This window comes from Nerophis ophidion, linkage group LG10, assembly GCF_033978795.1.
Source record: "Nerophis ophidion isolate RoL-2023_Sa linkage group LG10, RoL_Noph_v1.0, whole genome shotgun sequence".
Taxonomy (NCBI): Eukaryota; Metazoa; Chordata; class Actinopteri; order Syngnathiformes; family Syngnathidae; genus Nerophis; species Nerophis ophidion.
Genome location: NC_084620.1, coordinates 22,045,771 through 22,068,379, shown reverse-complemented (window position 1 = coordinate 22,068,379; position 22,609 = coordinate 22,045,771). Strand labels below are relative to the sequence as shown.

The 22,609-nt window shown below is 39.3% G+C and overlaps 2 protein-coding genes across 3 annotated transcripts in view; one reads left to right on the top strand and one right to left on the bottom strand.

Moving 5' to 3' along the window:
- Positions 1-19,779, top strand: part of LOC133560382 (erythropoietin) — a 37,844-nt gene extending 18,065 nt beyond the window's left edge. Inside the window, exons 2-5 of one of the 2 annotated variants that reach the window (XM_061912843.1) lie at positions 258-388; positions 483-566; positions 649-813; positions 16,476-19,779. In XM_061912843.1, the coding sequence (XP_061768827.1) occupies positions 258-388; positions 483-566; positions 649-813; positions 16,476-16,628 (533 nt within the window). In that variant the 3' untranslated portion in view covers positions 16,629-19,779. Of the gene's footprint in view, positions 1-257; positions 389-479; positions 567-648; positions 814-16,475 lie in introns of both variants that reach the window. The other variant, XM_061912842.1, reaches the window with a different exon arrangement.
- On the bottom strand, positions 17,698-22,454 carry LOC133560384 (ribonuclease P protein subunit p20-like). The gene is made up of 2 exons (XM_061912845.1): positions 22,347-22,454; positions 17,698-21,763 (listed from the first exon to the last, which is right to left on the bottom strand). Exon 2 carries the CDS (start codon positions 21,707-21,709, stop codon positions 21,254-21,256), a length of 456 nt encoding a protein of 151 aa, XP_061768829.1. The 5' UTR covers positions 21,710-21,763; positions 22,347-22,454; the 3' UTR covers positions 17,698-21,253.
- Positions 22,455-22,609: the final 155 nt, after the last annotated feature.

The following is a 22,609-nucleotide window of genomic DNA, read 5'->3' as shown; positions in this document are numbered from 1 at the left end:
TAGAACAGAACACTGGCAACCACAGACTGGTAGTACATCCACAGGAGTTTTCTACAAATGTTGAAGGAGTGCAGTCTCCTGAGGAAGTACAGCCTGCATGGCTGTACTAAATGGATGGAGGGATAAATACCAGTATCCTAAAAATGCCTCTCATCCAAGCAAGTTCAGCAGTTCTTGCTCAAAGCCTAGATAGGAGAGCTCTAGTCTTAAAAAGTCATGAAAATGTTAACGTGTATTGCTTTGATGCTGTCTGCCAGGACTACTTGCCTTGCTGTTGATGTTGTTGGAGTGGACCCGCCCAAGCCTCCTATCCCCACTGAGGCCCATCTGTGACCTGAGGGTCCTCAACCATTTCATCAAGGAAGCCCAAGACGCAGAAGTCGCAATGGTGAGTCTTCAATTATGTCTGGGCGAATGCTATATGGACATTCCCATTAAACTCTGCGAGGTACGGTTCCTACCTCCGCTTGTCTCCTCAGAAGTCATGCCGAGATGGATGTAGCCTGTCCCAGTCCATCACCGTTCCCCAGACCACAGTAGACTTTGATATCTGGGAAATGAAAAATGTAAGAATGCACACTTTTGGATAGGACGTATGACTTGTGGCTTACATGCTGTATAAGTGATGTGTATACGTTTGTTTGCCAGGCCATGGAGAAAGCCCAGGAGGTGCAGTGTGGCTTATGGCTCCTCCAGCAAGCCCTCAACTTGCTGCGCAGCTCGGTCACCAACGTAGCGCTGCATGGACACATTGACAATTCGCTGAGGAACGTGCTGAGCATCAACGCCGTACTGCGCAGTCTCAACATCCCGGTGAGTTAGAACACAAATGGAAAGTAAGAGACTGGGAAGCAAAAAAAACCCAACTTAATCACGCCGATTCTTAAGATTTCATCACAATCAAACGCTGACGTTTTTATTCAAGGACCCACACAGCTCTGACTGTATAGCGCAGGGGTCACCAACCTTTTTGAAACCAAGAGCTACTTCTTGGGTACTGATTAATGCGAAGGGCTACCAGTTTTGATACACACTTAAATAAATTGCCAGAAACAGCCAATTTGCTCAATTTACCTTTAATAAATAAATCTATATATATATTAAAAAATGGGTATTACTGTCTGTCATTCCGTCGTACATTTTTTTCCTTTTACGGAAGGTTGTTTGTAGAGAATAAATGATGAAAAAAACACTTAATTGAACTGTTTAAGAGGGTAGAAAACAGGAAAAACATTTAAATTAAATTTTGAAACATAGTTTATCTTCAATTTTGACTCTTTAAAATTCAAAATTCTACCGAAAAAAGAAGAGAAAAACTAGCTAATTCGAATCTTTTTGAAAAATTAAAAAAAACTATTTATGGAATATCATTAGTAATTTTTCCTGATTAAGATTAATTTTAGAATTTTGATGACATGTTTTAAATAGGTCGAAATACAATCTGGATTTTGTTAGAATACATAACAAATTGGACTAAGCTGTATTTCTAACAAAGACAAATCATTATTTCTTCTAGATTTTCCAGAACAAAAATTTTAAAATAAATTTAAAAGACTTTGAATTAAGATTTAAATTTGATTCTAAAGATTTTCTAGATTTTCCAGAATACATTTTTGGAATTTTAATCATAATAAGTTTGAATAAATATTTCAAAATTATTATTCGACCAAAAAACAGAAGCAAAAATGAATTAAATAAAAATGTATTTATTATTCTTTACAATAAAAAAAAATTAATTTACTTGAACATGGATTTAAATTGTCAGGAAAGAAGACAAAATAATTCAAAAGGTAAAAAGGTATATGTGTTTAAAAATCCTAAAATCATTTTTAAGGTTGTATTTTTTCTCTAAAATTGTCTTTCTGAAAGTTATAAGAAGCAAATTAAAAAAACAAATGAACCTATTTAAACAAGTGAAGACCAAATCTTTAAAATATTTTCTTGGATTTTCAAATTCTATTTGAGTTTCGTGTCTCTCAGAATTAAAAATGTAGAGCTAAGCGAGACCAGCTTGCTAGTAAATATATAAAATAAAAAAAAATAGAGGCAGCTCACTGAGCTATTTTTAAAACAGGCCAGCGGCCGACTCATCTGGTCCTTACGGGCTACCTGGTGCCCGCGGGCACCGCGTTGGTGACCCTTGGTATAGCGTCTCACTATCCCCTTCCCTGTCCCTCGCGGGCCAGGGATGGTTGGCTCTCCTGCCCTGGTTCGACTTGGTTTGCGCTTCCCAACTCAGTGAGTTTTTCCAGTGGTGCCGATTGTAAATGTTTTATTACGTGCATGAATGTACTGTTATGTAAATTTAAAAAAAAGTATTTTATACTAATTTCTATTAAAGTGGACCTATTATGCAAAACCAACTTTTATTACCTATTGGTACCTGTTTTTGTGTATTTTGGATCAGCATGTGTCCCAAAATGTTTAAATCAAACCATAGAGGTATGGCGAGATATTTGCTTTCTTTCATACTTTTTTCAAACGAGCTGTTTGGAATTTGCCTAATTTGTGACGTCCTTTTCAATTGGTGGCGTCAGCCAATATCACCATATACGATAAAGTTTTACCCGAAGGGTTTAGTGCGAGTACTCCATTGTAGTCTGACTTTGTAGTCAGTAAATTCCTTGTTTTTCCCTATTCTCTTGTTGTGGAGCAGACTGGCTCGTACACGCACATGCATCTTCCGCTTTTGTCATTTCTAACACAGTGTATAGTTTTGAATTATATCTGTCAGTATAGACTCCATAAGGAAGTGCTAAAAACTGCAGAATGGCTGACAGGCAGAAGACGCTGTCCAACTGGCGCATCCTGGTGTTGCCGACCGTCCCTTGGAAACCAAAAAGTTTCATATTTAGCTGTAAGGGAACGAATTTGGTCCCGTATTTGTATTACCATTAAAAGTGACAATAGTCTACAAAATATAAATGGATTCTTTTGAACGACAACAGCTTCACAAGTCTGCTCCAGCATAAGCCAATGGATGCCAGCGTGACTGATCACTCAACGGTCAAACTAATTAACGCTAGACTTATCTGGCATATACACACTCACACAACGTGCGTGTGTACACATTTGTGTGTGTGTGTATATATATATATATATATATATATATATATGTATATATATATATTAGGGCTGGGCAACGATTAAAAATTTTAATCAAAGTTAATCGCATTATTTGTCCGATTAATCGCGATTAACTGCATTTTATACGCAAAGCCCAAAAATGAATTCAAAAGCAGTGTTTAGTGCACCTTTATTGGAATATTCTCCCACATGAACAAAAGCGCCAAAACATTTGTTGTGCAAACACAATTTGAATCAGTCCTTGTTAAACAGTAGCAGTTAAATAGCATATTTTATGAAAATCAACCTCAAACAATGTAAATACAAACATTTAAGCTTATTGCCACTGCCAGGGTATTTAAGTTATCCTGTTTGTTATGGAAAATAAATATAATCTACATACAAATCTCTGAGCCACAATCATAACATCTGAACGGGCAATTTCTGAGGTAACAGCAGAAACATTTTGTTTTATCAGGGATCTTATGTTTAAAAAACCTATATTATAGGTAGTGGGCTGTTTTAGGGAATTTTTGATCAAATTATCCGTAGTAGCAATATTAATAATGTTGTGTTTATTCTGCGTAGTGCACTTAGAATAATTATGACCATATCTAGGAATTGATATGATGGGAATTTTCCGATTGTTTGCTTGGTGCTTTGATAAACTGAACGCATCATATACATGGTACTATATTGTAATGTTATGAGCCAGGGGAAAAAAAGAACTACCCTACCCAGCATGCAACAGGGGTGACGAGCATGCGCGGTAGCCCGGTATAGGTTGTGTCGCCATGACGGCTTCTTGTATGTTGTGATATGCACGCTCTGAAAGCAAACGTTAAGAACTCAGCCAACACTCCTCGTCTGCATTATTCATAAATAGACAGACAACACATACTCCGCTGCTTCACAGGCCGCTGGATGTAGCCGGCAAAGTATTCCCATGCTAGCTAGCTGGTCTAGCAAGCACGCGTCATTCAGTCCAAAACTGCCCGACCTATCCACATTCAGAATTGTCAGGCGGTCGTAAGTGATCCCGGAGTGACCACGCTGTAAGCCAGCCATGAAATTTGCAGAATTGTTCGGTATTTTTGCCAAATGTTCCATCTTTACCAAGAGCCCCTCGAAGCCGAAGCTTATCCGGGCGACGCCATCTTGTTAAGAAAAGGCGTTAACAAAATAAAAGCATGTAAATAACATACGCAAATGTGCGATAAAATAATTGTCGGCGTTAATAGATTGATGAGTTAACTCGTAATTAACGCACTAATTTGCCCACCCCTAATATATATATATATATATATATACATATATATATATATATATATATATATATATATCCATTTTCTACCGCTTATTCCCTTTCGGGGTCGCGGGGGGCGTTGACGCCTATCTCAGCTACAATCGGATATATATATATACACACACACTAATATGTATATATACACATATTTATGTGTGTATATATATATATATATATATATATATATATAAATATATATACATATATATGTATGTATATATATATACTGTATATATATACATATATATATATATATACACACACTAATATGTATATAGACATATATAAACATATTTATGTGTGTCTATATATACATATATACACACATGTATGTATATATATATATATATACATATATATGTATGTGTGTATATATATATATACATATATACATTTGTACGTGTGTGTGTGTATATATATATATATATATATACGTATATATATATATATATATATATATATATATATATATATATATATATGTGTAGAAGGCTGGGCGATATGGCCTTTTTTTAATATCTCTACACATATATACATATATATATAATAAATGTGTGTGTGTGTGTGTATATATACATACACATGTGTATGTATATGTATGTATATATATATATATATATATATATATATATATATATATATATATATATATATATATATATATATGTGTGTGTAGAGGGCTGGGCGATATGGCCTTTTTTTAATATCTCGGTATTTTTAGGCCATATCGCGATATACAATATATATCTCGGTATTTTGCCTTAGCCTTGAATTAACACTTGATACATATAATCACAGCAGTATGATGATTTTATGTGTCTACATTAAAACATTCTTCTTCATACTGCATTAATATATGCTCATTTTAAACTTTCATGCAGAGAAGGAAATCACAACTAAGTCAACAGACCAAAACTGTATTTATTAAACAGGTGACTTTTGAAATGATGCTACATATTAGCAGTAATGTTACTTTTGGTAGCAACGCTTGTGCCCCACACTTGACAAATTAAAGTTGTCTATTCAACATATTCCCGCTTGAAGCCGAATCACCGCCAGACGATGGACCCCGTGCTGTTTTTCTTGGGAATTAATTCTTCCTTCATTTGTTACCAGATTTGCACCTTCTTTCTCTCGTATTACCGCTCGCAACACTCCGCTAACATCAGAGCTAACGTTAGCCACGCTGCTACCTCTCTGCTCCGCGAGGGCGTATACGTATGTGACGTATGACATGACAGTATGTGACTTGTGCAAGTTTGTGAGAAGAAGAGAAAAGAAGGAGTGGGAAGAGCCTGTAGTGCAGGGGTGCTCACACTTTTTCAGCATGCGAACTACTATTAAAATGATCAAGTAAAAATGATCTACCTATTACAAAAATGCAAAACATATGTATTTGTAAATATATTGAGGATTCCTTATACCTACAATGTATGCTGATATAAATGCATAACCGCATGAGCCAATATTGCACAAAACAACACAATCAACTATGTAAATTTTTTGACATTACCCGAGTTTACTCTGATGACTTGCACTGAATTGAATCAGCTAAGGATGCATAGTCTGGACAGTAGCTGCTGACAGCCAGCCTCAAACACACTTCCAAATGTTCATCAGTCATGGTATTTTCCATGAATAGTCCGTAAATGCCGCTCCACATTTCCCTTCTTTGGTATTGCGATGGTAGACTGGCAGATGAGGCAAATGCACTTCGAAAATGTCATCGTGAAAAAAAAAGTCCCCCTCCCATTCCGTATGAAAGTGATAAGTTTTTGTTCTTTATATATATATATATATATATATATATATATATATATATACTGATTGTACAAACCCCGTTTCCATATGAGTTGGGAAATTGTGTTAGATGTAAATATAAACTGAATACTATGATTTGCAAATCATTTTCAACCCATATTCAGTTGAATATGCTACAAAGACAACATATTTGATGTTTAAACTGATAAACTTTTTTTTGTTGTTGCAAATAATCATTAACTTTAGAATTTGATGCCAGCAACACGTGACAAAGAAGTTGGGAAAGGGGGCAATAAATACTGATAAAGTTGAGGAATGCTCATCAAACACTTATTTGGAACATCCTACAGGTGTGCAGGCTAATTGGGAACAGGTGGGTGCCATGATTGGGTATACAAGCAGCTTCCATGAAATGCTAAGTAATTCACAAACAAGGATGGAGCGAGGGTCACCAATTTGTAAGCAAATTGTCGAACAGTTTTAGAACAATCAATCAATCAATCAATCAATCAATGTTTATTTATATAGCCCTAAATCACAAGCGTCTCAAAGGGCTGCACAAACCACAACGACATCCTCGGTAGAGCCCACATAAGGGCAAGCAAAAACTCACCCCAGTGGGACGCCGACAATGATGACAATGAGAAACCTTAGAGAAGACCGCATATGTGGGCACCTCCTCCCCTCACCCTCCAGGGGACCGAATGCAATGGATGTCGAGCGGATCTAACATGATATTGTGAAAGTCCAATCCATAGTGGATCCAACGTAGCCGTGAGAATCCAGACCAAAGTGGATCCAATATAGTAGCGAGAGTCCTGTCCAAAGTGGAGCCAGCAGGAAACCATCCCAAGCGGAGGCGGATCAGCGGCGCAGAGATGTCCCCAGCCGATACACAGGCGAGCGGTCCATCCTGGGTCCCGACTCAGGACAGCCAGTACTTCATCCATGGCCACCGGACCGGACCCCCTCCACAAGGGAGGGGGGGACATAGGAGAAAAAGAAAAGAAACGGCAGATCAACTGGTCTAAAAAGGGGGTCTATTTAAAGGCTACAGCATACAAATGAGTGTTAAGATGAGACTTAAATGCTTCTACTGAGGTAGCATTTTGAACTGTTACCGGGAGGGCATTCCAGAGTACTGGAGCCTGAATGGAAAACGCTCTATAGCCCGCAGACTTTTTTTGGGCTCTGGGAATCACTAATAAGCCAGAATCCTTTAAACGCAGATTTCTTGCCGGGACATATGGTACAATACAATCGGCAAGATAGGATGGAGCTAGACCGTGTACCATTTTATACGTAAGTAGTAAAACCTTAAAGTCACATCTTAAGTGCACAGGAAGCCAGTGCAGGTGAGCCAGTATAGGCGTAATGTGATCAAACATTCTTGTTCTTGTCAAAAGTCTAGCAGCCGCATTTTGCACCAACTGTAATCTTTTAATGCTAGACATGGGGAGACCCGAATATTATAGGTTACAGTAATCGAGGCGAGACGTAACAAACGCATGGATAATGATCTCAGCGCCGTTAGTGGACAAAATGGAGCGAATTTTAGCAATATTACGGAGATGAAAGAAGGCCGTTTTAGTAACGCTTTTAATGTGTGACTCAAACGAGAGAGTTGGGTCGAAAATAATACCCAGATTCTTTACCGAGTCGCCTTGTTTAATTGTTTGGTTGTCAAATGTCAGAGTTGTATTATTACATAGAGGTCCTTGTCTAGCAGGACCGATAATCAGCATTTACGTTTTTTTGGCACTGAGTTGCAAAAAGTTGGCGGACATCCATTGTTTAATTTCTTTAAGACACGCCTCCAGCTGACTACAATCCGGCGTGTTGGTCAGCTTTAGGGGCATGTAGAGTTGGGTGTCATCAACATAACAGTGAAAGCTAATACTGTATTTGCGTATGCTGTCACCTAGCGGCAGCATGTAGATGCTGAAGAGTGCAGGGCCAAGGACCGAACCTTGGGGAACTCCACATATTACCTTAACATAGTCCGAGGCAGGGGCGTCGCCAGACATATTTCACTGGGGCACGTGCCCCACTGTTGATCTGCAGTGCCCCAGTAAAAATTTCACCAATAAAAAAAAAACGCTTCAGAGTTTTAAGTCTACATAACATAGACAACAGCGCACATACTACTTAGTATGGTAATTGATTGCTACTGTATTCACTCCACTAACAATGAGCACATGGCTAATTAATATGGTAATTTATTCACGTGTGGATCGAGACTTTGGTTGAGAGAGAGAAAGAGAGAGAGAGAGAGAGAGAGAGACGGGCTGCGAATCACTGTGTGAGGTAGGTAACGTTAGCCAACAACAATTTGTTAATTACATTATTTTGATTTTGATTTGACTCAAACTGTAACTCCTAGATGGATTTAAGAAAGTTATTCGCCCGCAACAGAAAAGAAGCAGCAGGAATGAGAGATGTAAGTGAAGTCCTAGCTAGCTAGGCAACATCATTGTCTTAAGTTGATGCTAAGTTAGCTAACGTTCTTGCTTGTATCAAGACAAACATATTCATTTGCTGTACGAGCTGTCGGGGGAATTTCCAATGAACATGAAACATAATGTTGGTTATTGTCTGCTGGTTCTGCATCAATGATGATTTGGAGTAAGCATGTGTCAGTTGAGTGCTTCTCAAATGGTTTATCTTCAGGAAGAAAAACATTTTTCCATATTCATCAAGTCGTGAGCCAAATTTTTAAATCATTCAAGTTTATTTCACAGAAAAATAGCACAGTAGACTTGTCCTGTTAATTGGTGCGACTTTGACTAAAATAATCTTGTTTTGTCACCAGAAAAATGGCTACAGCTAAAGCATCTGGTTTTGTTTCCAGAAAAAATAGTAACATTTCTGTATTCGTTTTCAGAAATATGGCTGGAAATATTATGTTTTGCTGCCCCATTTAGATTTTTAAAAAATATATTTCCATGTCTGTCCTGAGTCCTCCTCCAACTTGTTAGTCGGTTTGCCTTTTGCTAAAATACTCACTAACAGTCACTAGAAAAAAGGCTAAAATTAGATTTTTTTCTCCTTAAACTTTTTTTTTCTTCATGCAAACATCTGACACACAATCCCCTTTTATGTCACGACCCAGCAGTTGGGAACCACTGGTCAACTGTATAACAGTTACTGTAATATTTCCATGTCTGTCCAGAGTGATTGACCACTTTGCAAAAATGAAAACGAGACGTTACAGTTTACTTCTCAGAAAATGATTCCCTGAACAGACACACAACAGTTGTTCATTTATTCTACTACTGTGGCTTTATTGTTTTGTGTATATTTTCTAGTTTTGTGTATCTGAAATAGGATTAGCCACATTGCCATAAATGGAAATTGAATAATATAAAAGAACCCAGAGATGTAGGGGTGCTTTATTTCTTGTTTTACTTTTGTAGATGTTAAATTTGCAGATGATTACTGCAATATATATTTCAAAAAGATTCATTGCTCTTCCTTTTTGCTTTTACCAGTAGCAGTTTAGAAGTCTGGAGTAAAAAAGTGCACAAATAGGTCAAATGCATTAGTTAATTTCAGGTGGTTAATAAAAGATCCATACAACATAATCTGATATGATTTCATAGTTTAAAGCACTATTTATGTATTTTTTATGATAAATAAGTGCTAAAAATGTTTTTGCTTTCGCGCTTTGCACGCTCACATGAATTATTTGTGCCCCAGGTGTGCCCCAATACAGTATTAGGTCTAGTGACGCCCCTGGTCCGAGGTCACATTGTTATGGGAAACGCACTGAATCTTGTCAGTAAAATAACAGTTAAACCAAGACAGGGCTAAGTCTGACATACCAATTCGTGTTTTGATACGCTGTAATAAAATATTATGATCGACGGTATCGAAAGCAGCGCTAAGATCGAGGAGCAGCAATGTAGATGACGCATCAGAATCCATCGTTAGCAGTGGATCATTAGTCATTTTTGCGAGGGTTGTCTCCGTAGAGGGATTTGCCCTGAAACCGGATTGAAAGGTTTCACATAGATTGTTAGACGCTAAGTGTTCATTTAGCTGCTCTGCAAAAATAGTTTACCATGAGGTCAGGATCGAGGTTAGGTCTTTTAAAGGAGAGGATGAATAACCGCTTTTTTTGAATGCTAGGCGAACAGGGCCAGAGGAAAGTGATAAGTTTATAATATTTAGCACTGATGGACCTAATAATACAAAGAGCTCCTTGATAAGTTTCTCAGGAAGTGGGTCATGTTGTTTGTTTTATTCTATTTACACGCTGTAACAAATCTTCTAAAGTTATTTCATCAAAACGAGAGATACTATTTTGGAGGGCAGTATCCGCCGTATATACAGTCGTATCTGTGTTAATAAAACCCAGTTGTAGCTGGGATGCATTGTCTTTAATCTCCTTTCTATTAATTTAAATGTTCTTATTAAAGAAATTCATAAAGACATCTGCCGAGAGTTTGGACCTACTGGAAGGAGTCCCTCGTTGGGTTAGCAATGCTACTATACTAAACAAAAATTTAGGATCGTTTTTATTAATGCGGATGAGATTTGAGAAATATTTAGCTTTAGCTAAGGTAAGCATGCGTTTATAAGTTATTAAACTATCACTCTATTCTTGATGGTAAACCTCAAGTTTAGTCGTGCGCCATTTGCGTTCCAGCTTTCTACATGATAATTTATGAGCACTAATTTCTTCTGTTAACCATGGGGTACGCCTTTTTGGAGCCTTTAACTTCAGCGGTGCTATACTATCAATGGTTTCGCGCAGGGCGTAGTTAAAATTGTTAGTGAGGTTATCAATAGAGCCCACATACTTTGGGAATGGTGCCATTACCGAGGGCAGTAGGCCAGCAAGAGTCGTCGCTGTTGCAGCATTAATGTTGCAGCTGCTATAGCAGTTATTATTATTATTAGCTTGCCGAACATGAGTCTGAACTTCGAATTTTATAAGGTAATGATCGGACATTACTTTAGTATACGGGAGTATCATAACTTTGGAAACGGTGATACCCCTGACAAGCACTAGGTCTATCGTAGTACCGTTGCGATACGTGGGTTCATTTATTATTTGTGTAAGACCACAGCTATTAGTTATAGTCTGGAGCGTCACGCACGGTAGGTCCGATGGGGTATTCATATAGATATTAAAGTCCTCCATTTTAATTATATTATCGGCGTGCGTCACTAGATCAGCAACCAACTCTGAGCATTCACTGATAAAGTCAGAATAGGGCCCTCGTGGGCGATAGATAACAGCCAGGTATAGAGGCAGCAGTGGGACAGACCTCATAGTGAGCACCTCAAACGATTTATATTTATTATTCAGGTTAGGACTAAGGTTAAAGTTATCGTTATATATTAATGCGACTCCCCACCCTTTTTAAAGGGACGGGCAATATGCGCATTCGTATAGTTAGGAGGAGAAGCTTCATTTAGCGCAAAAAAGTCGTCTGGTTTAAGCCAGGTTTTGCTGAGACCAATGATGTTAAGATTGTTGTCTCTAATGACCTCATTAATTAATAACGTTTTGGGAGACAAATATCTTATGTTTAAAAAGCCCATATTATAGGTAGTGGGCTGTTTTAAGGAGTTTTTGATCAAATTTTCCGTATTATCAATATTAATGTTGTGTTTATTATGCATAGTGCACTTAAAATAATTACGACCATATCTAGGAATTGATATGATGGGTATTTTCAGATTGTTTGCTTGGTGCTGCGATAAACTGAACGCATCATAATTTGCCGCTTCAGTAGAACTCATGTCCAACTCTGACACAGTCATAGCAGAAAAAACATTATGTGAGTTGTGTATTATTCTAAGGAAATTGCTATGTGTGCAGAGGTTATCCAGCCTGGCTTTGGCTAGTTCTTACTCAACTGAAATGTAAACGAGCTATTGCAAGGAATTTAGGGATTTTACCATCTACGGTATGTAAAACCATCAAAAGGTTCAGAGAATCTGGAGAAATCACTGCACGTAAGCGATGATATTACGGACCTTTGATCCCTCAGGTGGTCTCTCCCTAGGTCGTCCTTAGACGAGCCTTCCATTGTTGCCTCCAGTCATCCCGATTCTCCATACATTTGGCCAGTTCCTTCGTACTCTGAGCTCCTGCATCCTTCTTGAGTATGTCCACGTATGTTAGTGTGAGGCTTCCTCTCGACCGATGCCCATGTGTTGGTTCCCACAGCACCATTTTGCTGGCTGGCAGTGTCCTGCTAGTCTCATTCTCCTTACAGCAATCTTCTCGCTCACCATTGGTATTCCCTTGTAGGGGATTCTGTTGGTTACGTGCGCACTCTTGTTGATGTTATACACTGCACGCAGCATCCTGGTGTAGCAACCATCCAGAGACTTCTCCAGGGTTGGCTTCAGGGTCCAGCATTCGCTGTCATAGAGGAGAACGGACTCAACTGTCGCGTAGAAGAAGCTGAGTTTGATTTTGCGGGGGAGGTTGGAGTTCCATACACTGGTCATGCCGTTCAGGGCCCTCCATGCAAGTGCCTTCCTCACTTTTAGATCTTGCTCAGTTGTGTTAACATGCGCCCAGGTATTTGAAGTCTTCAACTTCTTTCAGCACAGGTGGTACTGCATCAAAAACCAACATCAGTGTGTAAAGGATATCACCACATGGGCTCAGGTACACTTCATAAAACCACTGTCAGTAACTACAGTTGGTCGCTACATCTGTAAGAGCAAGTTGAAACTCTACTATGCAAAGCAAAACCCATTTATCAACAACACCAAGGAACGCCGCTGGCTTCGCTGGGCCGAGATCATCTAAGATGGACTGATGCAAAGTGGAAAAGTGTTCTGTGGTCTGACGAGTCAACATTTCAAATTATATTTGAAAACTGTGGACGTAGAGTCCTCCGAAATAAAGATGAAAATAACCATCCGGATTGTTATAGGCGCCAAGTGTAAAAGCCAGCATCTGTGATGGTATGGGGGTGTATTACTGCCCAAGGCATGGGTAACTTACACATCTGTGAGGGCACCATTAATGCTGAATGGTCCATACAGGTTTTGGAGCAACATATTTTGTCATCCAAGCAACGTTATCATGGACGCCCCTGCTTTTTTCAGCAAGACAATGCCAAGCCACGTGTTACAACAGTATTGGAAAGGGAAATAATTCCACTTTCAAAGCTTCAACAATTAGTTTCCTCAGTTCCCAAACGTTTATTGAGTGTTGTTAAAAGAAAAAGTAATGTAACACAGTGGTGAACATGCCCTTTCCCAACTACTTTGACACATGTTGCAGCCATGAAATTCTAAGTTAATTATCGTTGCAAAAAAAAAAAAAAAATAAGAGTTTGAACATCACATATCTTGTCTTTGTAGTGCATTCACTTAAATATGGGTTGAAAAAGATTTTGCAAATCATTGTATTCCGTTTATATTTACATCTAACACAATTTCCCAACTCATATGGAAACAGGGTTTGTATTATATTCTTTGCTCAATTCTATGCAACAAATTGGTGGTTTACATTTTTAATTTCCAGAATGGTGCAGCTCTAGATTTCTGGGAAGACTTTCTGTAATATTTTTGAGTGTCTCTGAGTGGGAATTGTTAAGCATTCATCATGGGACAGCCAGGCTGCAGCACACTGAACATTTCAGGTTAAAGCTTCGAGACAAATAGATTTGCAAAGCAGCCTGTGGTCAAGCTCCCTGAAATAAACATTTAAATAGAACTCTTGTTTCCACAATAAAATAAGCTCACTGTTAGGCAAAACATTGAAAGGTCATCTAGTGTGTGATCAACTGCAGTAATATTTGGATTCTGAAGTTGGCATGTAATTATGCATTCACAGCCATTTTAAGTCAGGGTTATCTAGCTGGTGGACCGGGGGCCAAAACCCCTCTTTGGAAATGAAACCACACCGGCCCCCCAAGTTCAGGTTGAAACTTGGGAGATAAACATTTTTGCAGCACATTCCTAAAAATGCCCCCATTGTGTAGAGGAACTTGGACCACTTGAACACATCGATAGATCCTTGCATTGATATTTTAATTTTGCTAACAAAAATAGAACTTTGGGGGCCAAACTTGCAATTTACAGAACTGAGGCATTCCTAAAGGCATCTCTTTTAGTCCGTTGTTTTTCAATATGTGATTTATGTAACTAAGGTGTTACTGTAACTGGTTTAGTTCAGTTCTAGTCAGTTGTCACTTGTTCAACTTATTAGTCATACTCGTAGTGGTCCTCAATGTTCTATCTTAGGTCCTCTCTTTTTCGTCATTTGGGCTATTCAACAGATGTCCTGCGAGTTCAGTTCAAAAAACTTGTGAAAGACTCACATTTTAGTCGAAGAGTGGTGTCATAGAGATGGCCTTTGACTATCTTTTTTGCAGAAGGTTCTTAAAAACAGCGGAGCACTCTTGTAACTCTCACAAATAAATAGACCAACATTAGATGTCTACTGAACTGAAAGGTGGTTCTCCAGAATAAACAAAACCCAAAACCAGTGAATTTGGCACCTTGTGTAATTATTTAAAAAAAAAAAACAGAATATAATGATTTGCAAATACTTTTCAACTTTTATTCAATTGAATAGACTTCAATGACAATATATTTAATGTTCTAACTGAGAAACTTTTGTTGTTGCAAATAATCATTAACTTAGAATTTATTAGCAGCAACACATTGCAAAAAAGTGGGCACAGGGGCATGTTCACCACTGTGTTACATGGCCTTTCCTTTCAACAACACCCAGTAAATGTTTGGGAACTGAGGAGACCAATTTTTTAAGCTTATCGGGTGGAATGATTTCCCATTCTTGCTTGATGAACAGCTTAAGTTGTTCAACAGTCCGGGGTCTCCCATGTCGTATTTTAGGCTTCATAATGTGCCACACATTTTCGATGGGAGACAGGTCTGGACTACAGGCAGGCCAGTCTTGTACCCACACTCTTTTACTATGAGTGGCTTGGCATCGTATTGCTGAAATAAGTAGATGATAACGTTGCTTGGATGGCCACATATGTTGCTCCAAAACCTGTATGTACCTTTCAGCAGTAATGGTGCCTTCACAGATGTGTAAGTTACCCATGCCTTGGGCAATAATACACCCCCATACCATCACAGATGCTGGCTTTTGAACTTTGCGCTTAAAACAATCCGGATGGTTCTTTTCGTCCTTGTTCGGGAGGATACGACATTCACAGTTTCCAAAAACAATGTTAAACGTGGACTCGTCAGACCACAAAACACTTTTCCACTTTGCATCAGTCCATTTTAGATGAGCTCGAGCCCAGCGAAGCCGGCAGCCTTTCTGGGTGTTGTTGATAAATGGCTTTGGCTTTGCATAGTAGAGTTTTAACTTGAACTTACAGATGTAATGACCAACTGTAGTTACTGACAGTGGTTTTCTGAAGTGTTCCTGAGCCCATGTGGTGACATTCTTTACACACTGATGCCACTTTTTGATGCAGTACCGCCTAAGGGATCGAAGGTCAGTAATATCATCGCTTACGTGCAGTGATTTTTCCAGATTCTCTGAACCTTTTGATGATATTACGGACCGCAGATGGCCAAATACCTAAATTCCTTGCAATAGCTCATTTAGAAATGTTGTTCTTAAACCGTTCGAATATTTGGTCACACATTTGTTCACAAAGAGGCGACCCTCGCCCCAACCTTGTTTGTGAATGACGGAGCATTTCATGGAAGCTGCTTTTATACCCAATCAAGGCACGCACCTGTTCCCAATTAGCCTTGGAGGGATGTTCCAAATAAGTGTTTAATGAGCATTCCTCAACTATCTCAGTCTTTTTTGCCACTTGTGCCTGCTTTTTTGAAACTGTGGCATGCATTAAATTCCTAATGAGCTAATATTTGCGAAAAATTCAGTTTTCCAGTTAGAACGTTATCTTGTCTTTGCAGTCCTTTTCAATTGAATATAGGTCAAAAGTGAATCATTGTATTCTGTTTTTATTTACACAACGTTCCAACTTCACCGGTTTTGTACAAAATAAGACTATTAGTTTTAGCTTTTTGAACATGTGGCCACAAAAACAATTTAGTTGAATATCCAAGTCTTTTAATTAAACACAATGAGTTTTGTCCAGGGTGTACCCCACCTTCCGCCCGATTGTAGCTGAGATAGGCGCCAGCGACCCCGAAAGGGAATAAGTGGTAGAAAATGGATGGATGGATGGAGTTTTGACATTTTACGCTTAAAAGTTTTAAGGAACACTTATTTTCTGTTTCCAGGGAGTTGAGCTGAGAACTATCTCACCTCACTCAATCTTGTCAACAGACTTCATTAGAATAGCAGACATTTTATCGTAGGCCCAAGACGCCAATCATTTTAATGTATGTTCTTTGTTCCACCGTTCAGGAGTACGAGCCACCGGCAAGCGTGGCTGGCCTGGAGGGGACGTGGCACGTTTCTACGGCGGCTGACCTCCTCCAAGTGCACGTCAACTTCCTGCGAGGCAAAGTGCGTCTCCTTCTCTTGGAGGCGCAGGCTTGTCAACAAGATGTCAGTTGATTGACTCGTCTTCTCACTCCAAGGCTAAATCTGCTTTAAAAAGGGCCTCGACTCTGGTGACCTACTTGCTAGCTGCTAGAAACAACCAAACGACCACACCTTTGCTTGTTCTTTTTTTGAAGTGAGGGCAAAGAGCAGCCACAGGGGATCTTCTGGAGAGAGTGGCACTTTGAAATGTGGACACATGTTGACCAAAACAAGGCTTTTTTTTTAAAGAAGCACCGCTCTTGCACTTTGTGTGTCAATGCACTAGTGTGCACCGGTTAGTACTGCACATGGTGTGTTTGTCTCTTTCCCAAGTGTTTAACCTTTTTGTAAGTGAATTATGCAGGAATATTAATATCACGCCTACACAGCGTGGCAACAAAACATGAATGAGAGGCCTTTACTTGTAAAAAATATTTGTCTTGTTTAGATTTCTACTGTGTGACAAGGTTTAATATATTTTGAAACATTGTGTAATGACTATTTATACAGATTTTCTACTTTTTAGCTTTGTATTGTTCAGTGTTGACCTTTTAGACTTTTGTAAAGAAACAAGAAACTTTTGTATGTTGTCATGGCGAGAGGTCATTGAAGAGGACATGAGAACTGTGAAGTAGTGCTGTCATTATCAGTCCAGCTAACAATCACACAGAGCCAGAGCACTGATAGCCTGCAAAAAAGAAACAAAAACATCCTGCAACTAATTCCACAATCATACTGGAAAACTGTTCAGTTCGCAAGCCTGAAAAGGAAGCAAACTGGAATTTGCGTCATTTGGAGAAAATGTTTAACGATTCCAGCTTTTTTCCTTGTTTTCCTCAATTGTGACTTGTTGCGCAAGTGCATGGTGGTTTTGAGGATGTTTGCACATGTTCTCCTTTCCTGTTTTGTATGTCCAATCACTGTAGAATTTGCTATTTAAATACAAAAACATTATTCTTGGATGAACAAAAATGATGGCGACAACCAGTTCTTGTCTCTTCCGGTCGGTGGCATAAACCGCAGAGCTTGCACAGCTAAGATGCCAAAATAAAAGGTTGTGTTTTAGGTTCTTAGCAACAATAAAATGTGGACAATTCCAAAGTACATGACACAAAACTTTATTCGTGACTGAATGGCACCATTCTCACTCCAATTCCATTGAAATAACAGCACTAAACTAATATCCACCTTTAAAGATGGAAAACAAAAGGTACAAGAAACATTTGTCTCCTGACATCTAGTGGATTATTTCATACAACACCAGCCAAGATCTGCAAAGGAATTGACTGCATTTGGAACACAATACTTGTGGTCAAACATTGAAGAGCTACCAAAGCATCCATCTAACATCTGGTATGCACCATAGTTGGTCAGGGGTTGATCCTGCAGTAAGATAATGACCTGCAATAGAAGTCCAAGCTATGCCTGAACGACCCTAGGGGGAAAAAAAGAACAAGTTCTGTCTTGTGTTAACGACTGTGCTGTCCCCTTCATGTTGTTTTCCTCCTTGTGAGTAGTTGTGGCAAATCTTGTGTTTACGTTTGGGACCTTATATCCAACACAACTAGACCAGGGGTGTACAGAGCCTTTTGCTGCCCACAGCTCATCTTAAGATGGCCTACGGCTCATTTTACAAACAGTCAAGACAAAGTTGAAATGGAAATCCTAGTATACCCATGTTTTGAAACAGATTTACATCTGGATGTGTCTTTCCACATGACAAAATACTCATTTTATCAGTTCGGGTGAAACAACTTATTCTCAACTGCATTTGCTCAACTATATCCAGGAGATGACCATTTTATTTGTGAGTATAGAATGGGTGTCCAAAGTACTATTTTGCAGCATACAGCTTTGTTTTGATTGGCCCGTGACGCATTCTAAAGACAATACATGTCCCGAATTAGAAGATCCCACAAAAAAAACAGAATGAAACTGGCCTAAACTACAACAAAAAAGACACTCCTTGTTTATTTATGTTAAGAGATTTATGGACATGATTGCGATAAATGATTTTTCGCAAAAGTAGAATCGATTATTTTCACACAAAAAACTTTGTTGGCTCTCTAAAAAGGCAGAAATTTCCCTTAGCTATCCTGCTTTTGCTTCATGTCTCGTCTTGGAACATCGTTTTGCACTGATCTCCAAAATTCAAACAATGGAATTAACTTGCCTCTCAACATTTACAAGGTCTTCTCCCTGAGAAACTCAGGTTTGGGAGAACTTGTCTGTCCTGACAAAACATTTGTTGCTGGATACACAATGGACTCTTGGGAGAATTGAAAGGTCGTTTGCCTGGCGAGTCCTTCAGTCGAGGACATTGAAGACACCCATCTATTCAAAATCATGATAACAGGATATTTGATTGGAGTAAGAGTTGCACTGGTGTATCGACAAAGTCTAATGAAGCTGGCAGCCGTTCACATCATTGATGTGATAGGTAGAGCTGTGGGTACTTAGGTCATAGTAATTTCTGAACTAAATTGCAATTTGGAACATTCCAATCTGGATTCCGTCTTCCCGATGGATCAGCTTGGCAAAATTTCTATGGGACTCCCCAGCTAAGATACCCCCTCCCCCACCTCCCCCGTATTAAATTGGTCCTTTCATCCTGGCTGTGACTGTGGAAAGTGGCCTGCTTGGACATATCTCCCCCGCTGCAATGTTTTGGGTTCACAGAGTGTAATATGTGTTTATCTGTGCCTAAAATGCTTGAGGGTTTTTTTCGGTCTCAAACAGAGCCCTTCTCTTTAACAAGAGCTTAGTTTGGGAATTGCTACCCTCTCCCTCCAACCTTTTTACAGAGCTCTGCTTGGTTGTGACCAATGAGTCTTCCTGTTCTGTCTACCCCTGTATATTGTATGTCTGTTCTTAGACGGGTTGTACTAAAAACTATTTTTGTACTTTTAAGTGCAATGACAATAAAGCAACACAAAACAGTTTACTACTTTCTAGAAATATGTTTTTCCACAATATGAATGCCCATGAAATGAAGTTACATCTTTAGTCTCCTTGAAATTCTTTAATCCAATAAAGTAATGATGCCTGAGGCTGAGGCAATCAGTGGTTACAATACTGAACAGAACACTGATTAGTTTTGGCCACTAGAGGAGACCAAACCACTTTAGTCTTTGCATATATTTTGCCTATTTAGCGATATAATGCTTGAAAATGTTTATTTTAGGACCCCCCAAAAAGGTAGATGATGCCTAAACAATATTTTTTATGAAATTTGCATTGTCAGTAAGCTACAATATTTGAAGCACGATGTGGCGAGAGACTGTATGTGGTCTTTGATAAAACTTATGGAACAAATGTGTGGCAATAGTTTGCGCTAAAGCCCTTAAAGTTTAACTGGCTTGGTAAAATGTATATATAATAAAGGCAAATATTTGGACACACCTTCTCATTCAATAGGTTTTCTTTATTATCATGACTATTTACGATCATAGTCAAAACTATGAATAAACACATGTGGAGTTATACACTTAACAAAAAAAGGTGAAATAACTGAAAACAAGTTTTGTATACTAGTTTCTTCAAAATAGCCACCCTTTCCTCTTTTGCGCACTCTTGGCAGTCTCTCAATGAGCTTTAAGAGGTAGTCACCTGAAAGGGTTTTTACTTCACAGGTGTCATAGTTTTGATGCCTTCAGTGACAATCAATCATGAAAAAAAAAGAAACCACATTGAAATGAGCAGGTGTCCAAACTTTTGGCCTGTACTGTAAAATATATACAGTACAGTATATATATCCATCCATCCATTTTCTACCACTTATTCCCTTTGGGGTCGCGGGGGGCGCAGGTGCCTATCTCAGCTACAATCGGGCGGAAGGCGGGGTACACCCTGGACAAGTCAACACCTCATCGCAGGGCCATCACAGATAGACAACATTCACACACTAGGGCCAATTTAGTGTTGCCAATCAACCTATCCCCAGGTGCATGTCTTTAGAAGTGGGAGGAAGCCAGAGTACCCGGAGGGAACCCACGCAATCAAGGGGAGGACATGCAAACTCCACACAGAAAGATCCCGAGCCCGGGATTGAACCCTGACTACTCAGGACCTTCGTATTGTGAGGCAGACGCACTAACCTCTCTTCCACCGTGAAGCCCCGTGTGTGTGTGTGTATATATATATATATATATATATATATATATACACACACACACACACACACAAGGAATCATCTATCTCAAGAGGTTTACATTAGACATTGCATTAATTCGCTTTGTTTACTGTATTTGTTTAGAACGTTTGGCATTTTAGCATATATTGACCTACATGGTATTACGTTTACTATCATTAATATACAACATGTTTCAAAGTGGCCACTGCATACTTCCATGTTTTTGCATCCAGCCCTCGCTTGCATGTTAAAAATATCCAGAGGTCTTATGAATCTTTTCAGTATGAGGGCCTGTGTGGAAAAGGTCTGGGCACCCCTGATCATACTAGAGAGTACTCACTGCATGCATGGTGCGGCAGTTTTGATTCATAGTTTATAAACAATAATCATCTGCAGGCGTTTTGCCGTAAAATATGCAAAAAAAAAGAAAAATGTAGTCTTTCAAAGCTGCCAACGGATGTAATAACAAAGTTTATACACACATGCATGCATGGAGATGGTTGTTGAGGAACACACGCACTTGCAGTCACTGGGGGTCAGGGTAGAAAACCTTGATGTGGATGGCTGAGTTGTTGCGTGTGCGGGTCAGGGGCTCCCCGGCCTCATCGGGGTCCTCAGGCTCCAGGTCGTCCACCAGCTCGACCGTGGAGGTGTTGGCGGCCAACTGCAGCGCCCCCTGGCTGCTGGCCTGCAGCTGCAGCGCAATGTTGATGGCCCTGTTGATAGCCAGGCCCAGGCCGTGCACGCAGATCTCCCGATGTCCGCCGCCGTCCAGCAGCTTCTGACAGCGGGCCAACTGAGCCCGAAAGTCCGTCTTCATGTTGACGTACACGTCGTTGCGCCGCTTTGGAAGCTTGCGAGGGAGTCGTTTGCGAAGGGTGTACTCCACCGGGTCGATGTCCACGGTCAGGCATGTGGGGTCAGAGTGCACGGGGGCCGCAGCAGGGTGGGAGGGCATCCCCTGATTACGCGGCTCTGTCATATCCTTCCTAATATGTGGAAATTTGGGCACTCGAGCCGCTAATAGGTTGAGATTCTGCAGCGGAAGAAAAGTGGAAGTATGTCTTTGTCAATACTCTCTTGTCACTGTTGTAAGCGTTTCACCAATCTCGCGCACTTTGCAAGTTTGGACGCGATCTAACAGCAAAACAGTCTCCCAACACTGCGTAGATGGCATCAAGGCCTATTTATCCAAGCGTGAGGGTTGGGAAACGAAGGTGTTTGGCGAGGGAAGTGTGGATTCAGGCCGGGTGGCCTATTTCATGTTCCAGGTAACCCTACATTATTATATTTTATAAATAGTAAACCAAGTTGTGGTAGTAGTTTAGTCAGTAGTTTAGACGTGGATGTACACTGTACAATGATGAATCCAATAAACATTTGATTTGATTTGACTTGACTTTGATTTGACATTAAATCTGTAAAATGCTGTTGCGCATTTTGCAAATTGCTCCCATTGGTATTGTGCTTACAACAATGTCCCCCACAGCCATTTCCAACTAGACTAGCAAGCAAAGACACCCAACGTTCGATAACACAATATACACGTTTTTGGCTTAGAAAACAAATATTTGACATTTAATCAAATCTTCAATACCACAAATGAATTAAAATCTTACCCTTTTGGTGATAAATCGATGATATAATTGCTGTGTGTCGTTGCCTAGACCGCTAGCATCTCAAGCAGCGTAGACTGTTTATGGCCATTGACCCGGAAAGAGATTATAACCGGAAGTAAATCATTTTATTAAACAATAAAATACGATGTTCAATATTATAAAAACGAATATTTGAATTTATATCGAGTAAACCTATCTTTGCAGCAATACAATTTTTTATTTATTTTTTTTTTACATTTTGTATTTTTTGTTGACGGACGTTT

Excerpts from the sequence above, each read along its gene's own strand:
- LOC133560384 (XM_061912845.1), bottom strand. The coding sequence starts at position 21,709 with ATGACAGAGCCGCGTAATCAGGGGATGCCCTCCCACCCTGCTGCGGCC.